At 43.2% G+C, this 17,024-nt stretch overlaps 1 protein-coding gene across 1 annotated transcript in view; it reads left to right on the forward strand.

Moving 5' to 3' along the window:
* LOC309557595 (protein mono-ADP-ribosyltransferase PARP14-like) overlaps positions 1–17,024 on the forward strand; it is an 81,714-nt gene that overhangs the window by 26,721 nt on the left and 37,969 nt on the right. Inside the window, exons 7-8 of the mRNA XM_082260390.1 lie at positions 4,795–5,031; positions 8,391–8,612. Coding sequence (XP_082116516.1) covers positions 4,795–5,031; positions 8,391–8,612 — 459 coding nt within the window. The remainder of the gene's footprint in view (positions 1–4,794; positions 5,032–8,390; positions 8,613–17,024) is intronic.

Genomic DNA, 17,024 nt, shown 5'->3' on the forward strand with positions numbered 1-17,024 from the left:
CCCGCACCTGCACACCTGTCCAATTAGGACTTGCGGCTGTGTTCATACAGAGTAACAGAAGGTTGCAGCCACACAAACTGCTTATTCACACTGTTTGGGCTAGAGAACCCATGTGAATGAGCCTTTCATTTTTCTAATTTTTTTCTTTTTTTGGACAGTTTTTAAAAATTATTTCTTGCAATTTTTAAAAATTATTTATTACAATTTTTAAAAATTATTTTTTACAATTTGTTATTCTTTTTTATTTTTTATTTTTTACATCACTGTTGGGAAGGGGGGGGGGGGGTTGGGGGCAAGGGTGAAATATCAGGGGTCCACTGACCACAGACCACTGACATCTCTCCTTTGAGACAGAGAAAGGAGTTGAGGACACAGGTTGTTCCATTCCTTTCCCTGTAGCCTCAGCTGCACGGCAGATGAATGAAAGGATTAACAGGTGAGAGAGGCTCCTCTCCATTCACAAACAAAAGCATAATAAACAGTTTACTATGCCCAATTTTGAATGGACACAGGAACGATCAATACCAATCACTCACTCTGTTCATTCATTAAGGAAGGGGTTGGTAAATTACATATTTACTGGCCCCTTCCCCCGCTCTCCATCCTGACACATCCCCTTCAGTGTAGCTGCAGTATCCGGCAGGAGAGGGAAGCCGGCAGCACTGAGGGGGTGGAGGGGGGAGTTGGGGGCATACAGCAGAGGGAATCAGATGTGTGCAGGACAGGGTGAGAAGACTGTGACTGTTTTAAGTACCTGTTTATTCTTTTTTTTTTTTTTTTGTAAAAGTAAGAGTTACAAAGTCCCATTAGGTCCATCCTCATGGGAAGGGAACACAGGATGAAAACACAGAACAACATAATGAAAAGCAGGTACAAGTATATTAGGTGGGAGGTAATTTTATGGTGCAGCAGTATATGAAATATATAATTGAAGGGTAAGTGTAGTATAGAAAACATCAAGGTCCCAAGAATATCTCTTAGGCCCCAAGGAGTGGTAGGTATATGGATAAACCATGGTGGAGGTCTCTGATAGTAAAGGCCTGGTGATGCATGGTAATACCAGCAACTTGGGATGTAGGATACGTTGTATGAATATCAGTGGCCATGAGTAGGTCATCAAGCCAAGGCGCCCATACCTTGAGAAACCAATGAGCGCAACCTCTCTACTTATAGGTTTACTGTATATAGATCTGTGTTTTTAAGGCTTTCTAGAAGATTAGGGTAGGCAGCGAGACTTTTTTCCAGTGAATTCTTGATTATTAAAGTAGTAGACCTATGAGTAGTAGACCTTTGAGTGGACCAGGTTGTCCACTAGCCCTAACAGACACACCCAAGGAGTGTTAATTATGTTCATCATGTATGTAACTATCTCCGGACAGAGACTCTGGATCTTGACACATGTCCAAAAAATGTTAAAGAAGTTTCCATCATCTCCTTCACACAGGCAGAGGATATGGGTTTGTTCAGCTTGTGCAGCCTCTGTGGAGGGAACTATGCCCAATGTAGTATCCTACACTCCAGATAACAGGCTGCTGGATCATAAAGTCCTTTCACCGGTGTCAAATAGTCTCTGGAGGGGTCTACAGGACCATACCTAATCTATCCCTTCTCCTCAGAAACTTTTCCCTAGGCTTAGTGTCAGGGGAGGACTGGGCATGGGGGCAGGGGGGCAATTGCCCCCTGGGCCGCTCTGATGCCTCATAAAAAGGCTGCACTCTTTCTGCCAAAGACATGCCTAAAGGATTCCTGGTGAAGAGAAATAAAAAGTCCCCACCGCCGACCTACTGAGTGCGGGATGAAGACCAGCATAGATGGTGTAAACTGTGTCTGAGCAGAGGCCGGTTCCATGCCCCACTGGAGACTCTCCTCCCCCTGCCAGCCCCAACCAAGCTGTCCCAGCTCTCTCCAACAGCCCCCTGCTGGCCAGGTCAGGAACCCGAATTCAGCCAGTGAGTAGAGCGTACCTGGAACGGAGCTTCAGCCTGGAATGGGGTTCAGCTGGAGGCCATGAGGAGGGAGAGTGGGAAGATGCACCATGGGTCTCTGGTTTGTACTTGCCCCCTGGGCAGAAAGTTGCCAGTCAGCCCCTTCTTAGTCTACCTTTCCCTAACCAGCAGGTATCTGACCCTATCTATGTACTCCCCACACCACTGGTGCACCAAAATGACTAAGCAGTTCTATATATTATTATTATTATTATTGTTATACAGGATTCATAAAGCGCCAACAGTTTACGCAGCGCTTTACAATATAAAGGGGGGCAATACAATTGCAATGCAGATCAGGAAGGATCTGATGGAGGTAACTCAAGTACAGTTCTTAAGTGAAGGTGGGGTAGGCTCAGTGCAGGGACAAGATCATCTAGAGCCCAGGGCGGACATTCCGAATTCCCCCCAAGATATGAGTATTACGTGCCAGAAAAAAATCTCCCTACAAAAACACTGAGCACTAATCTGCATGCTTACCCCTAAGCAGAAATCCCCCCCCCCCCTTCCTCCCAGGACAAATCCTCCCCCTGCTGAAATCCCCCATCCTAGCACAAATCTTTAAAAAAGATGTATCTCTGCACTGTGGTGGGGTGGCAGCTGACACAGATAAGTAATATACCAAACATATATAATCTTAACCACTTAAGCCCCGGAGGATTTGGCTGCTCAAAGACCAGGCCCTATTTTGCCATTCGGCACTGCGCGACTTTAACCGACAATTGCGTGGTCGTGCGACGCTGTACCCAAATGAAATTGACGTCCTTCTTTTTCCCACAAACAGAGCTTTCTTTTGGCGGTATTTGATCACCTGTGCGATTTTTACTTTTTGCGCTATAAACAAAAAAATAGTGACAATTTTGAAAAAATAACAATATTTTTCACATTTTTTATATGAAATTCCCAAAAAACAAAATGTAAAAATCTAATTTTTTTTAACATTTTAGGCCAATTTGTTTTCTGCTACATATTTTTGGTAAAAAAAATCGCAATAAGCAGATTTTGATTGGTTTGCGCAAAAGTTATTGCGTTTACTAACTACGGGAAAGATTTCTGTCATTTTTATTGTTTTTTCGTTTTTACTAGTAATGGCGGCGATCTGCATTTTTTTTGCGGGACTGCGACATTGCGGCGGACAGATCGGACCCTTGACTGACACTTTTGACACTTTTGGGGTTACCAGTGACATTTTTACAGTAATCAGTGCTATACATATGCACTGTTACTGTAAAAATGACACTGGCAGGGAAGGGGTTAACTTTATTGGAGAGGGAGGGGTTAAGTGTGTCCCTAGGGGCGTGCTTCTAACTGTAAAGGGGCGTGGCTTTTGATGTAACCACAGAGACATACGATCCTACATAGCAGGATCGTATGATCTCTGTTCTTACACCAGGGAGAATGACAGGCGGCTTTGTTTACATCAGCCGTCTGCCTTTCTCCTTCTCCAGCGGGAGATCGCGAGTGACCGGCGGACATCTGAGCCGCCGGTCACTCGCACGGGGATGTTAGTGACCGAGCGGGGGCGGGAGCGTGCCTCTGGCGGCGTGCGCTCGTCCCCTATTGGCTCGCGGGCGAGTGACGTACCGGTACGTCACTTTGCCCAGGAGGGGCTGACCGCCGCCGTATATAGTCGTGCGGCGGTCGGCAAGTGGTTAAGAAAAAGTGTGTAGCGCCAAAAGTAAATGAACAACAATGAAATGTGAATACTGTGTTATAAAAGGAGTCGGACAACACATTAAAATAAAGTCCAAAAAAAGTGCTAAAGTGAAATATATATATATATATATATATATATTAGTCCAATCTTGAATGAAAATCAACATTAAAAACCGATTCAGTGAAAAAATATAGATTTAAATGCACAGTCCCATGATAGGATCAGCAATATAAACTTATTGGGGAAAGTACAAAGTTCAGTGCTCAGATGTGCACAAAAAATTGGTGGTAACTTGAAAAGTGAAGAAGGGATCCAGTACAGGGCTCCAGAATCATCCACCACACCCCTGTGATATGGACACACCCCCTGAAAAGCTGGCTGCCGTTGTGGGGAAGTCTGTTCAGCAACTCGCACCATCCAGATGTAGATGTGGTAAATAAAGCTCACCAGGAGCCAGATGAAGTCTCCATAGTGTAGTATTTATTGGATGTGTATGTTAAAGCCAAAATAAAATGAATCAAAAAACCATATGACAATGGGTGCCACTCCCGGTATTGGACAGTGGCCTGACGTCAGCACTAGTGTCTCCTCCCCAACGCGTTTCATCCAATAGGACGTTATCATGGGGCTCAGAACCCCTTGGGCAGGGATGTCCTCTGGGCTCCCTTCTGCAGTTGTTGGGCTGGGTGACCGGATGGTTTAGCATTCGTGGGTCCGTGCCTCACGCGGCCGGAGCTGACCAAAATTGCGACTGCGCAATTGTCAGTTAAAGTAATGCTGTGCCAAATCGCAAAAAATGGAAAGGGGGGGGTAAATTTTCCGGGGGCCAAGTGGTTAATATAGTTATCCAATCACAATTCAAACTCATTTTTGGGCATCACATTTATGCCACTTTGACCTCTGTGTAAAGTCACAGGTGAAATAATTAGTGCAAAATCTTAAGGTCCCTTTCACACTTGTGCGACCTAACATTCTCACAAATAGTGCAGGGACTACTTTGAAGTCGCACAGATATGAACGGTACTCATTGGAAATCATGGAGTATGACTTGTCATGTGACTTTGCAGTCCCAAGTCGCAGGACAAGTCGCACAAGTGTGAAAGGGGCCTTAGAGGATCTCCCATTCATTGTGAGATTTGTGATGTTTTTCAGACAGATGCCATTGTGAACAGCGTGGGGAAGGACTTGAACCTCAGCAGCGGTGGAGCATCAAAGGCTCTACTAAACAAGGCCGGGAGCAAGCTTCAGAAATGTCTGAGGGATGTCAGTTCTAAAGTCCAGGAGGATGAAGGTTCCGTGTTCATCACAGAGGGATGCAACCTGAACTGTAAGATTGTTATTCATGTCGTGGTTCCTCATTGGGATGGACAACAAGGTTCTTCTGAGAAGGTAACAAAAACCTAACGAAAAAGTATCTAAATCCAAAACCAAAACTGTAACAAAATTCAAAACGATGGGGGTGAGAAACCGGGATTATTGCGGTGCATAGGAATACACAGGATACGTTTTTTTTGGATAAAAATACAAAACATTTTATTGGTATACAATTAAAACATAGCATAGAGCAGACCAACGGCGTGAAGTACAAATATCACCGTGGACAATTTGATCAGGGAATACATGAAGAATCAATACAGAAAATTGGAAATAAACATATAGGCACTTATTGTGTCATTTTCGTAGCAACGGTGCTTCGAATCATCCCGACATGTTTCGCCTATATTGGCTTCTTCAGGGGACTTCGAAACGAGCGCCAAACATCAAGTGACTAATCAGATTAGAAAAACACAAATTTTAAGGGACATTCACATTAAAAAAAAAAAATAATAATTTTTTGTCAAAACGTATGTCAAATACAGTTACAGTAAAGTATATGATTATATACTTTAGAACAAATGAGGGAGACTGGTATGGAGCAATTAACTCCCCAGGAGTTAATTGCTCCATACCAGGCTCCCTCTTTTTTTCTAATTTCTTTAATAAGAAATGTAAGTGTATCTTTTATTTCTTTTATTATTTTATTCATCAATTTATTACTTTATTGTTTCAATACTACAGTATATCATTATTATTATTATTATTTTTATTATACTATGACATTTTATTACTTATTTACAGCCTGGCTTGCCTTGAGGCCTCCTGAGATTGCAGGACTTGCCTAGCCGCCCCCCCCTTTTTTTGAGTGGGGTATGGGCATTTGGTTTGTTTGGGAGGATTCCTGTGGACGCCCCTTCTTTTTTCTTTTTGGCGCCCTCTGCTAAAACATCTCTGGGGTGTTTTATTCATTTATTACATTTTTTTTTTTTTTTTTGAGACAATTTAATTGATTGCCAACAGATTAGTAATCATATACTTTACTGTAACTGTATTTGACATACTTTTTGACACAATTTTTTTTTTTTTTTAATGTAAATGTCCCTTAAAATTTGTGTTTTTCTAATCTGATTAGTCACTTGATGTTTGGCGCTCGTTTCGAAAGTCCCCTGAAGAAGCCATTATAGGCGAAACATGTCGGGATGATTCGAAGCACTGTTGCTATTAAAATTACACAATAAGTGCCTATATGTTTATTTCCAGTTTTCTGTATTGAATCTTCATGTATTCCCTGATCAAATTGTCCACGGCGATATTTGTACTTCACGCCGTTGGTCTGCTATATGCTTTGTTTTAATTGTATACGAATAAAAAGTTTTGTATTTTTATCTAAAAAAAATCGTATCCTGTGTATTCCTATGCACCGCAATAATCCCGGTTTCTCACCCCCATCGTTTTGAATTTTGTCTATGGGATGTGGTGCTTATATTTATGAAGCTACTACCTGTTCGCAAAACTCCTCCTTGCAAAAAATGTAACAAGTTGCAGCTTACCAGTCCTTAGATGGGGTGGCTGCATTAGGTTTCTTTTTTTTTTTCACCTGTCAGTAACACATTAAGGCTCGGTTCACACTACTGTGACCTGAAAGTTGCAGGACGTACAGTGCGACTTTGCCTGGCAACTTCCCGGCGATTTGCAGGCAACTTGAGTACTACTTTCATGCGACTTTGAAGCGTCTTTGTCTTGTGCAGGTATTCAGAGATAACAACATACAGGAAGATGCATGCCTGGGTAATCTTACTGTAATGTTGGATCCAAATCACATCAATATAGATGAGGATCCGACTTGGGAGGCGATTTCCATTAACCACATAACAACCGCCCGCCGCAGTTTTACTGCGGCAGGCAGCCGGTCCTGTGCAAAGCGACGTAGTACTACGTCGCTCGCTCAGGAGACTCTAGGGGGTGAGTGCGTGCCGCCGCCAGCGCGCTCCTGCCCCTGCTCGTTCCCTGGCCGCTGGCCACTCGCGATCTCCCGCAGCAGAGAGAGAAGGACAGACGGATGATGTAAACACAGCTGTCTGTCATTCTCCCTGAAGTGATCACAGAGGCTATGTGATCCTGCTATATAGGATTGCATGTCTCTGTGATTACATCACAAGCCACGCCCCCTGACAGTTAGAATCACGCCCCTAGGCTCACATTTAACCCCTTGATCACCAGTAATGTTAACCCCTTCCCTGCCAGTGTCATTTTTACAGTAACAGTGCATATTTATAGCACTGATTACTGCAGTAATGTCACTGGTACCCCCAAAAGTGTCAAAAATGTCAGTCAGGGGTCCGATCTGTCCGCCGCAATGTCGCAGTCCCGCAAAAAAAAAATGCAGATTGCCGCCATTACTAGTTAAAAAAAAAAAACAATAAAAATGACATAAATCTTTCCCGTAGTTAGCAAACGCAATAACTTTTGCGGAAACCAATCAAAATACGCTTTTTTTTTTTTTTTTTTTACCAAAAATATGTAGCAGAAAAGAAATTGGCCTAAAATGTTAAAAAATTTTGATTTTTACATTTTTTTTGAGAATTTCATATAAAAAAAATTGAAAAATATTGTTATTTTTTCAGAATTGTCGCTCTTTTTTTGTTTATAGCGCAAAAAATAAAAATCGCACAGGTGATCCAATACCACCAAAAGAAAGCTCTGTTTGTGTGGAAAAAAAGAAAATCAATTTAATTTAGGTACAGCGTTGCACGACAGCGCAATTGTCAGTTAAAGTCACGCAGTGCCGAATCGCAGAATAGGCCCTGGTCTTTGAGCAGCCAAATCCTCCGGGGGTAAAGTGGTTAAAGTCTATGGGCACAAGTCAGATAGAAGTCACCTTGAAGTAGTACAGGAATTTTTGCTAAAGTTGGAGCAACTTCAGTAGTGTTAATGAAGACGGCTCTCATTGACTAACATGGGATTTCACATGTCATGCGACTCCAGGTCTTCCTACAAGTCGGATCCCAGTGTGAACCGACCCTTAGGATGACAACACTTACTGATTGTACTATATCTATGGAGGAGCAGTCTAGGAATACAAACTCTAGGAACTCTAGGAATACAGAACACTTTCCCCTCTTCTCATCTCCTTTGTCTGGGAGGTGTTCTGTAGTTTACATAATATATTTGGTAAAGCTGATAACATTTTTAGAGATTTCAGTTCCATGCACAGGAAGTTACAAGGACATTGCAATGGGAATTTTCTGCTACTTGCAGAAAATGTTCTTAGGCTTAAAAAAATGAAAGCCAATGCGGCCACCACACCCAAGGACTGATAAGCTGCCAAATATATATATAAATATATCACAAATTAGGATTGTTACCGAGTGATATCCTGTCCAGTTGCCTCTTTGCTAAGGTCGGTTTTTGATAACTGTGTTACATTGTAGATTTTCAGGGACATAGTGAGGAGCTGCTTGTGTGAGTCAGAGAAGAACAAAATGAGATCCATAACATTCCCAGCCATCGGGACCGGAGTTCTGGGATTTCCAAAAAGGACCGCCGCCTCTTTCATGTTCGAAGAGGTTCTCAAGTTCAGCAGAAATAGTAACCCCCAACATCTGAGAGAAGTCAACTTCATTCTGCACCCCAATGATAAAGACACACTAATGGTAAGTGAAAATTAATATGAATAATAGTTTGGGATTCAAAGTGTTAACTTTGTTAAAGCAATACTGTAATTAAATACAATCTCCCCTCCCCCCACTACCCACCTTGATCCTTGAAAAGGTAACAGAAGCCCTGAAATGATTACCTTGGCTTCAGAATCTGCTGCTCTGGGATTCTATGGTGGAGAGTCATGTGGCCAAATGCCCAGGAACATGGTCATGTGATCTCTGCCAAACGAGGGGTCCCAGCACCCAAGCTAAGTATTTTGGGGTTCTCCTCCTTGTTGGGATTTTATTGGATTGGGCTGGCCAGTGGATTCTAGATTGACCATGGTTCTGTAGTAAGTTCATAGCTTACAACTGTCCCTGATTTGGAACAAAATCTATCTGTCCCTCTTTTTTTTTAACCGGTTGCCGACCGCCGCAAGTACATATACTGCGGCGGTCAGCCCCGGCCAGGCAAAGTGACGTACCGGTACGTCACTAGCCTGTCACTTACTTGTGAGCCAATAGCGGGCGGGCGCTTGCCCGCGGAGGCACGCGCCCGCCCGGCTCGTTCCCTCGGAAGTCCGTGCGTGTGACCGGCAGACCCGATGTCCGCCGGTCACTCGCGATCGTCCGCTGCGAAGGGAGAAAGGCAGGCGGCTAATGTAAACAAGCCGCCTGTCATTCTCCCCTGTGTAGGAATGGTGATCATACGGTTCTACTATATAGGACCGTTGATCTCTGTTCCTACACCAGTAGCCATGTCCAATCACAGTTAGAATCACGCCCCTAGGGAAACACTTAACCCCTCCTTCCCCAATAAAGTTAACCCCTTCCCTGCCAGTGTCATTTTGCAGTAGCAGTGCATATGTATAGCACTGATTACTGTAGTAATGTCACTGGTAACCCCAAAAGTGTCAAAAATGTCAGTTAGGGGTCCGATCTGTCCGCCGCAATGTCGCAGTCCCGCAAAAAAACCCGCAGATCGCCGCCATTACTTGTTAAAAAAAAACACCAAAAATTACAAAAATCTTTCCCTTAGTTAGTAAACGCAATAACTTTTGCGCAAACCAATCAAAATACGCTTTTTGTGATTTTTTTTTTACCAAACATATGTAGCATAAAACAAATTGGCCAAAAATGTAAAAAAATTTTGATTTTTACATTTTTTTTTGGGGAATTTCATATAAAAAAATGCGAAAAATATTATTATTTTTGCAAAATTGACGCTCTTTTTTTGTTTATAGCGCAAAAAGTAAAAATCGCACAGGTGATCAAATACCACCAAAAGAAAGCTCTGTTTGTGGGGAAAAAAAAGGACGTCAAATTCGGTACAGCGTCGCACGACTGCGCAATTGTCCGTTAAATTCACGCAGTGCCGAATTGCAAAAAAACCCCTGGTCGGAATGGGGGTAAAATCTTCCGGGGCTTAAGTGGTTAAGAAAATATATTATTTATTGAGTATAAACAGTACACTGTATAAATAACATCAACGTTAGACATAACCAGTGGTAGGAAAAGTACAAAAGTATAAAATATATATTAGCAACAAGAAAGGAGAACGTCATTTATAAAATATCGAACTCAGGTGTACATTGCATCATAGTAAACAATCCTGAACATGTGCATAAGAGAGTCATAAACGAAAACATACAAATGTCCTCACATAGAAGTAGTAGAACTATGCACATCTAACTGTATAGCACATACCTCCATATGCTAACAAAAACCCACCTGTAGTACAAAATACAACAAAAAAAAAAAAAGGAAAAAGGGGGGGGGGGGGGGAGAACAATGGCAGAAAACTAAGGGAAAAAGAGAAAGGAGGGGGGAGGGGGTATAGGTAGAGAGACAACAAAAAAGGAGAGAAAGGTAAAAAAAGAAAAAGGGTAAAAAAGAGGAAGAAGAGAAAAGGATGGTAAGACACGTGCTAGGCCATCTCAAAAAATGTCAGCCTATCCCAAGAGTAACCGGTCCATAACTAATTGAGATGGAGCCAAGGTTGGATCATCCAGCCAGGGCTGCCATAATGAGGCAAATCTCTTGTGAGCTTTTCGATGCTGGTACGTCAGTTTTTCTCTGATCAAAGAGGCATTGACCCGTGTAATCCACTGGCCTTTGCTCGGTATCCTGGAGGAGATCCAAAATCTAGCGATTAATTTGCGAGCAATGTATAGCAATCTCAACACAGCAACGTGGGCATTCGGGGTCAGAGTGTCCACCTCCAGAGCACCAAGCAAACAAACCACAGGATCCCTCAGCAACTGAAAACTGTACACTCTAGAGATCGTGTCGATCACCTCCCCCCCCCAATAACGAAAAAGTTTGGGGCACCTCCTTAACATGTGTATAAGTGTACCCTGGTCCCATTCACACTTAGGGCACAGAGGGGTAGATCTACGGCCCCAACGGAACAACTGTACCGGTGTTCTGTAAGCCCTATGAAACAAAAACAGGGGAGATATCTTATGGGAGGCCGACACAGACACCGCAGGGATCGAGGAGAGACACAAATCCCACGTCTCCCCTTCTATGGGTCCAAGATCCCCCTCCCACCCCGCGCAAACCCTCTGTCCCTCCTTACATAGTTACATAGTAGTTGAGGTTCAATAAAGACATCAGTCCATCCAATTCAACATGTACAGGTGTGTGTGTGTCAGTGGCCTGATCATTTCTCATAACCCTGAATGTTGTGATCTGTGAGATGCCCGCCCAAGAGTCTTTTAAAAGTAGCCGTACTCCCCGCAGCTACCACCAATTGTGGAAGAGAGTTCCACATTCTCACCGCCCTTACAGTGAAGAACCCCTTAAGGTTAAACCGCCTCTCCTCTAATCTCATTGTGTGGCCACGTGTCCTCTTGCACTCCTTGAGACTATTTTTTTCCTATGCTGGGATCGCCATTGAGGTATTTGTAAATTGCTATCATGTCCCCTCTCAGGCATCTCCTCTCCAAGGAGAATAAATCAAGCGCTTGTAAGCGCTCCTCATAATTAAGGTCCTCCAATCCCCTAATCAGTTTAGTTGCCCTTCTTTGGACTCTCTCCAGTTCCAGCACCTCATTTCCAGTTCTTTCCTCCTCATTGGTCCCTCATGTTGGTCTGATCTATATAGTTGTATATAAAATGCACTTTATCTTTCAAAAAGTGTTTCCCAGGGCTAAACCTTTCATCCAATTTCTAAATGTCTGCATTTGTCAATTTCAAAAGCCAATATAAAGGAATAGTAGTGGGGAAAAAAAAGCAATAGTGGGTTTACCTAATCATTTTTTTGTATATTTCTCCTTTAAGGGGGCGTGGCAGGGTGCGTATCCTATGCCTACATGCTTTTGCTAATAGGCATCCCTTGTTTCCATCCCAAAATGTTGGGAGGTACACTATATCACCAAAAGTATTGGGACGCCTGCCTTTACACACACATGACCTTTAATGGCATCCCAGTCTTAGTCCGTAGGGTTCAATATTGAGTTGGCCCACCCTTTGCAGCTATAACAGCTTCAACTGTTCTGGGAAGGCTGTCCACAAGGTTTAGGAGTGTCTATGGGAATGTTTCACCATTCTTCCAGAAGTGCATTTGTGAGGTCAGTCCACTCTAATGCACCCCAAAGGTTATCTATCGGGTTGAGGTCAGGACTCTGTGCAGGCCAGTCAGATTCCTCCACCCCAAACTCGCTCATCCATGTCTTTGTGGACCTTGCTTTGTGCACTGGTCCAAATCATTTGGTGGAGGCGGGATTATGGTGTGGGGGAGGGGGGATTATGGTGTGGGGGTGTTTTCAGGGGTTGGGGCTTGGCCCCTTAGTTCCAGTGAAGGGAACACTTAAGGCGTCAGCATACCAAGACATTTTGGAAAATTTCATGCTTCCAACTTTGTGGGAGGAGTTTGGGGATGGCCCCTTCCTGTTCCAACATGACTGCGCACCAGTGCACAAAGCAAGGTCCATAAAGACATGGATAAACGAGTTTGGGGGGGAGGAACCTGACTGGCCTGCACAGAGTCCTGACCTCAACCCCATAGAACACCTTTGGGATGAATTAGAGCGCAGACTGCAAGCCAGGCCTTCTCGTCAAACATCAGAGCCTGACCTCACAAATGTGCTTCTGGTCAAACATTCCCATAGACACTCCTAAACCTTGTGGACGGCCTTCCCAGAAGAGTTGAAGCTGTTATAGCTGCAAAGGGTGGGCCAACTCAATATTGAACCCTACGGACTAAGACTGGGATGCCAATAAAGTTCATGTGTGTGTAAAGGCAGGCGTCCCAATACTTTTGACAATATAGTGTATATATCTTACAAACAAGAGTCAGAGAAGGGACTCCTCCCCTTCCTGTTCAGAATAATGACTCCTTCCCCTTACCTTCCAAGAGCTGAGACTTCTCCCCCACCAGAACAGTCATTCTCTTCCTCCCATCTAGAGTTTTAATCAGAGACAGAGAGTCTAAAGGTGAACCAATTACACTGTTGTCTCTTTGGTTATCTCATAATGCTTCGGGAATCATTTTTGTGTATGAAATGTATATTTGCAAAACAAAGATTGTATACATATGGTAATAAAAACTTTTAGAAATTAATATTAAATGGCACAGTATTGTTTCCATTTAAAGCTAATTAAAGCTGACAACAGATATGAAATATTATCTCCTGTATGCAGTGCTTTAAGTGGCCCAAAAGAGGTGCCGGTACTCTATTATAGCCTATAAATTTATTTGCCCCCCACCCCAAATCAGGGTCCCCACAGAGCACCCCCCCCCCCTGGCCTGGGCTGGGAGGGGGACTCACTGGTGGTGACTGGTCTGGCTCTGGAGTGGGAAATATTCTTAGGGGGGGGGGGGGAATTGAGGAAGCAGATGTAGAAAATTAGTGTACTGGTACGCTAAGGTGCACGGAGAGGTGGCGGTACGCTCAAGAGCCATATTTGGAAGTGACGGTACCAGTGCATACCAGCCCACTTAAAGCACTGCCTGTATGAGATCTTGTGTGTGAGTTCCAGGAGACTCCGTCAAATGACTGACCTTCAGAGGAAAGATTGATTGGACGTACAGAACCACCTTGTCTGATGACTTTGAAACAAAATGCTGTATAGATAATAACAAAGATATCTTGGTGCCCCTAATGTTTAGTGTCCAGATTGTGCTGACACATCCAGCCATCTTCTGAGGTTTATTATGGCCATCCTTGTGCTGGGCATTGATGGGCAGATATGTCCCCAAGATCTTCGAATGGGGGGGCATCTGCAGTTCCTGCCCCATAGCCGACAAGGATTGCTCTCATACCCTCCTAGACACATTGAAAATGTGTCCTCTCACCAAGAATGATTGGAATACCGGATCTCGGTGTCTTGACACACAGAGGCCACCATTGGGTTGAGTTGCAGGGTGTAACGAGACCCTTTCTCGCTCGCTTCCGCTCTCCCGACACTCCTCTGCTACTAGTGAGTCAGCTTGCAGATCGCAACGTCTGATGTTTCGCTCAACCAAGGCTCCGGGATCTGAACTACAGCTATGTGCCATTCGGAATCCATTAGAACAAACACCAGGCAGGCTGTATGTAAGTTCAAACAGGAAGACATTTATTGGAAGTACACAACACACTTTTATACAGAATTTGGCACATCCCGCCCCCAACAACCGCTTTCCTATTGGTCAATTGTAAAGTACATGTAGTCCTCCTTCAGGTCCTCCTTAGCCATGCAAATGAGGACTTGAAAATGAGTCAGCAGGGATTGGTCCTATAGCTTGACCAGAAGGACTGCCATGTGCAATGAGACAGAAGCCACAGGGGGCAATCAATGTACACAATAGCCAGACACAGAACAATGGGAGGTCATTAGCACTTAACAATGAGACAGGGCAATCCACATTCCCTCCCAATACACAAACAACAAGGAAAACCTTGCTGACATTGAAAGATATGTAATATACACAGCATTTAGGAATTACAGATTTCATGGCAAATGGGAATAAATCTTAATATTCCTATATGGAGATATTGCTGACAAATATGAAGCAATCCAAACCATTACTTATCTGTCTTTAAATTCCAGTGACGGTGAATACTGTCACACAGGGTATGGAGGAGGTGCGTGTAAAAGGCTTGTTTCCTTATTTCTGAAGAGACAAGTTCTTCAAGATGTCAGAAATTCTCTGCATGTAATAACATCACTCATATTACTTGAAGCTGCTCCTTGTAGCTCAGATCAAAAAGCTGGACTGCAGGGCATCTGAAGCATAGAGACACACAGAGGCCTGCTTACTGGGCGCATCTTACTGCAGGTTTGGATGGAAGAGAGGAAAGATCCAGAGGCATAACTAGAACCTTCAGGGCCCCGGTGCAAAAAAACATGAAGGGCCCCCCGGACCCCTGTCAGGGGCCCTTCTCTTCAAGCCTGGGGATCTTCCCACTGATCCTGGGGCCCTTTATTACGGAGCAGGACCCTTTCACAAGTTCTGCAGTGGGCCCCCTTCCTGCCATCTTGGGGCCTCCCCACGGTGGTGGAATGCCAGGGCCCGGTTGCAAGTGTGACCTTTGCGATCCTGGAAGTTCACCCACTGGTGTCAGTCATTTTTATTTTTTGGTATTTTAATTGTATTATTTTTTATTATTTTATTTGATTTTTTTTACAATGTGACTGACTATGACTCTGTCCATTCAGAAAAGGAAGGAGCTGGTAAATTACATATTTACTGACCCCTTCCTGGTTCTCTATTGTGACACATCCCCTGCAGGGAGGCAGCACAGTGGGGGGGGGGGGGACCAGGGGAGCACACAGGGGCCCAGAGACAACAGAACACAAGTGAACTGGATAGGAGTAGGGATGATCGAACTTTTCAAAAGTTCGGTTCGGCCAGAACATCCGAACTTCCCGAAAGTTCGGCCCGGATTTCAGAACCCCATTGAAATCAATGGGACCTGAACTTCGGTAATCAAAAAACACAATTTTGAAGCCCTAAAACCCAATAAATGCCCCTAAAAAGTGCCTAGGGTTCTGGGTCATGCCCCAGGGACTATTAATCACACAAAAAAAGTTCTTAAAAATTGTCATTTTTGATAGAGAGCCAATTATTGAAAAAATAATAAAAAAAAAAATTTCTTTGGATTTAGTATCTGGGGGGTCTAAAAAGTGTACCTGTGAAGTTTCAGCTCTGTATCATGTCCAGAACCAGAAAAAAAAGATTGTTTGTATTATGTCACTTATAGAACAGGGATATGGCTTCGCTATTTTCACACCTATATATGTGTAAGTGTAAAATAAATATGTGTGTGTATATATACCACTATACACAAGTTCAGATGTTTTACCTGCCTCCAAAAACCCCCAAAAAATGCCTGCAACAACACACCTGGGCGTTTTTTTTTTCGGCGCTAACGTTTTTTGGGCATTTTTTGGGCGTCTTTGGAAGCAGGCAAAACATCTGAACTTGTGTATACGGGTATATATACACACATACTTATATGTATATATACACCTAGACATATATAGGTGTGATAGTAGCAGAAATATATGCTTGCGCTAATTAAATAATTAACACTAATATGGCTCCGCTCCTATAACACCTATATATGTGTAAGTGTAAAAATACATACATGTGTGTATATATACCACTATACACAAGTTCAGATGTTTTGCCTGCCTCCAAAAACCCCCAAAAAATGCCTGCAACAACACACCTGGGCGTTTTTTTTTTTTTTGGCGCTAGCGGTTTTTTGGGCATTTTTTTGGGTTCTTTGGAGGCAGGCAAAACATCTGAACTTGTGTATATGGATATATGTACACACATACTTATATGTATATATACACCTAGACATATATAGGTGTGATAGTAGCAGAAATATATGCTTGCGCTAATTAAATAATTAACACTAATATGGCTCCGCTCCTATAACACCTATATATGTGTAAGTGTAAAAATACATACATGTGTGTATATATACCACTATACACAAGTTCAGATGTTTTGCCTGCCTCCAAAAACTCCCAAAAAATGCCTGCAACAACACACTTGGGCGGTTTTTTTTTTTGGCGCTAGCGTTTTTTTGGGCATTTTTTGGGTTCTTTGGAGGCAGGCAAAACATCTGAACTTCTGTATAGGGGTATATATGTACACACATACTTATATGTATTTTACACATACACATATATAGGTGTTATAGGAGCGGAGCCATATTGGTGTTAATTATTTAATTAGCGCAAGTATAGTGTTCTGCTCCTTTCACACCTATATATGTGCAGGTGTATATATACATACATGGGTGTGTATATATACCCCCTATACACATGTTCAGATGTCATGCCTGACTCCAAACATGTCCTCAAAAAATCCCTATAAACGCCTGCAGCCAAAAAGCAAGCTGACCGGTGAGAAGCCATATCAGTGCTCTGAATGTGACATAAGAGAAATTATGTTTTCTCTATAGCGGTCACCCTGATATG

Source organism: Pelophylax lessonae (assembly GCF_965119305.1).
Source record: "Pelophylax lessonae genome assembly, chromosome: 6".
Classification (NCBI taxonomy): domain Eukaryota; kingdom Metazoa; phylum Chordata; class Amphibia; order Anura; family Ranidae; genus Pelophylax; species Pelophylax lessonae.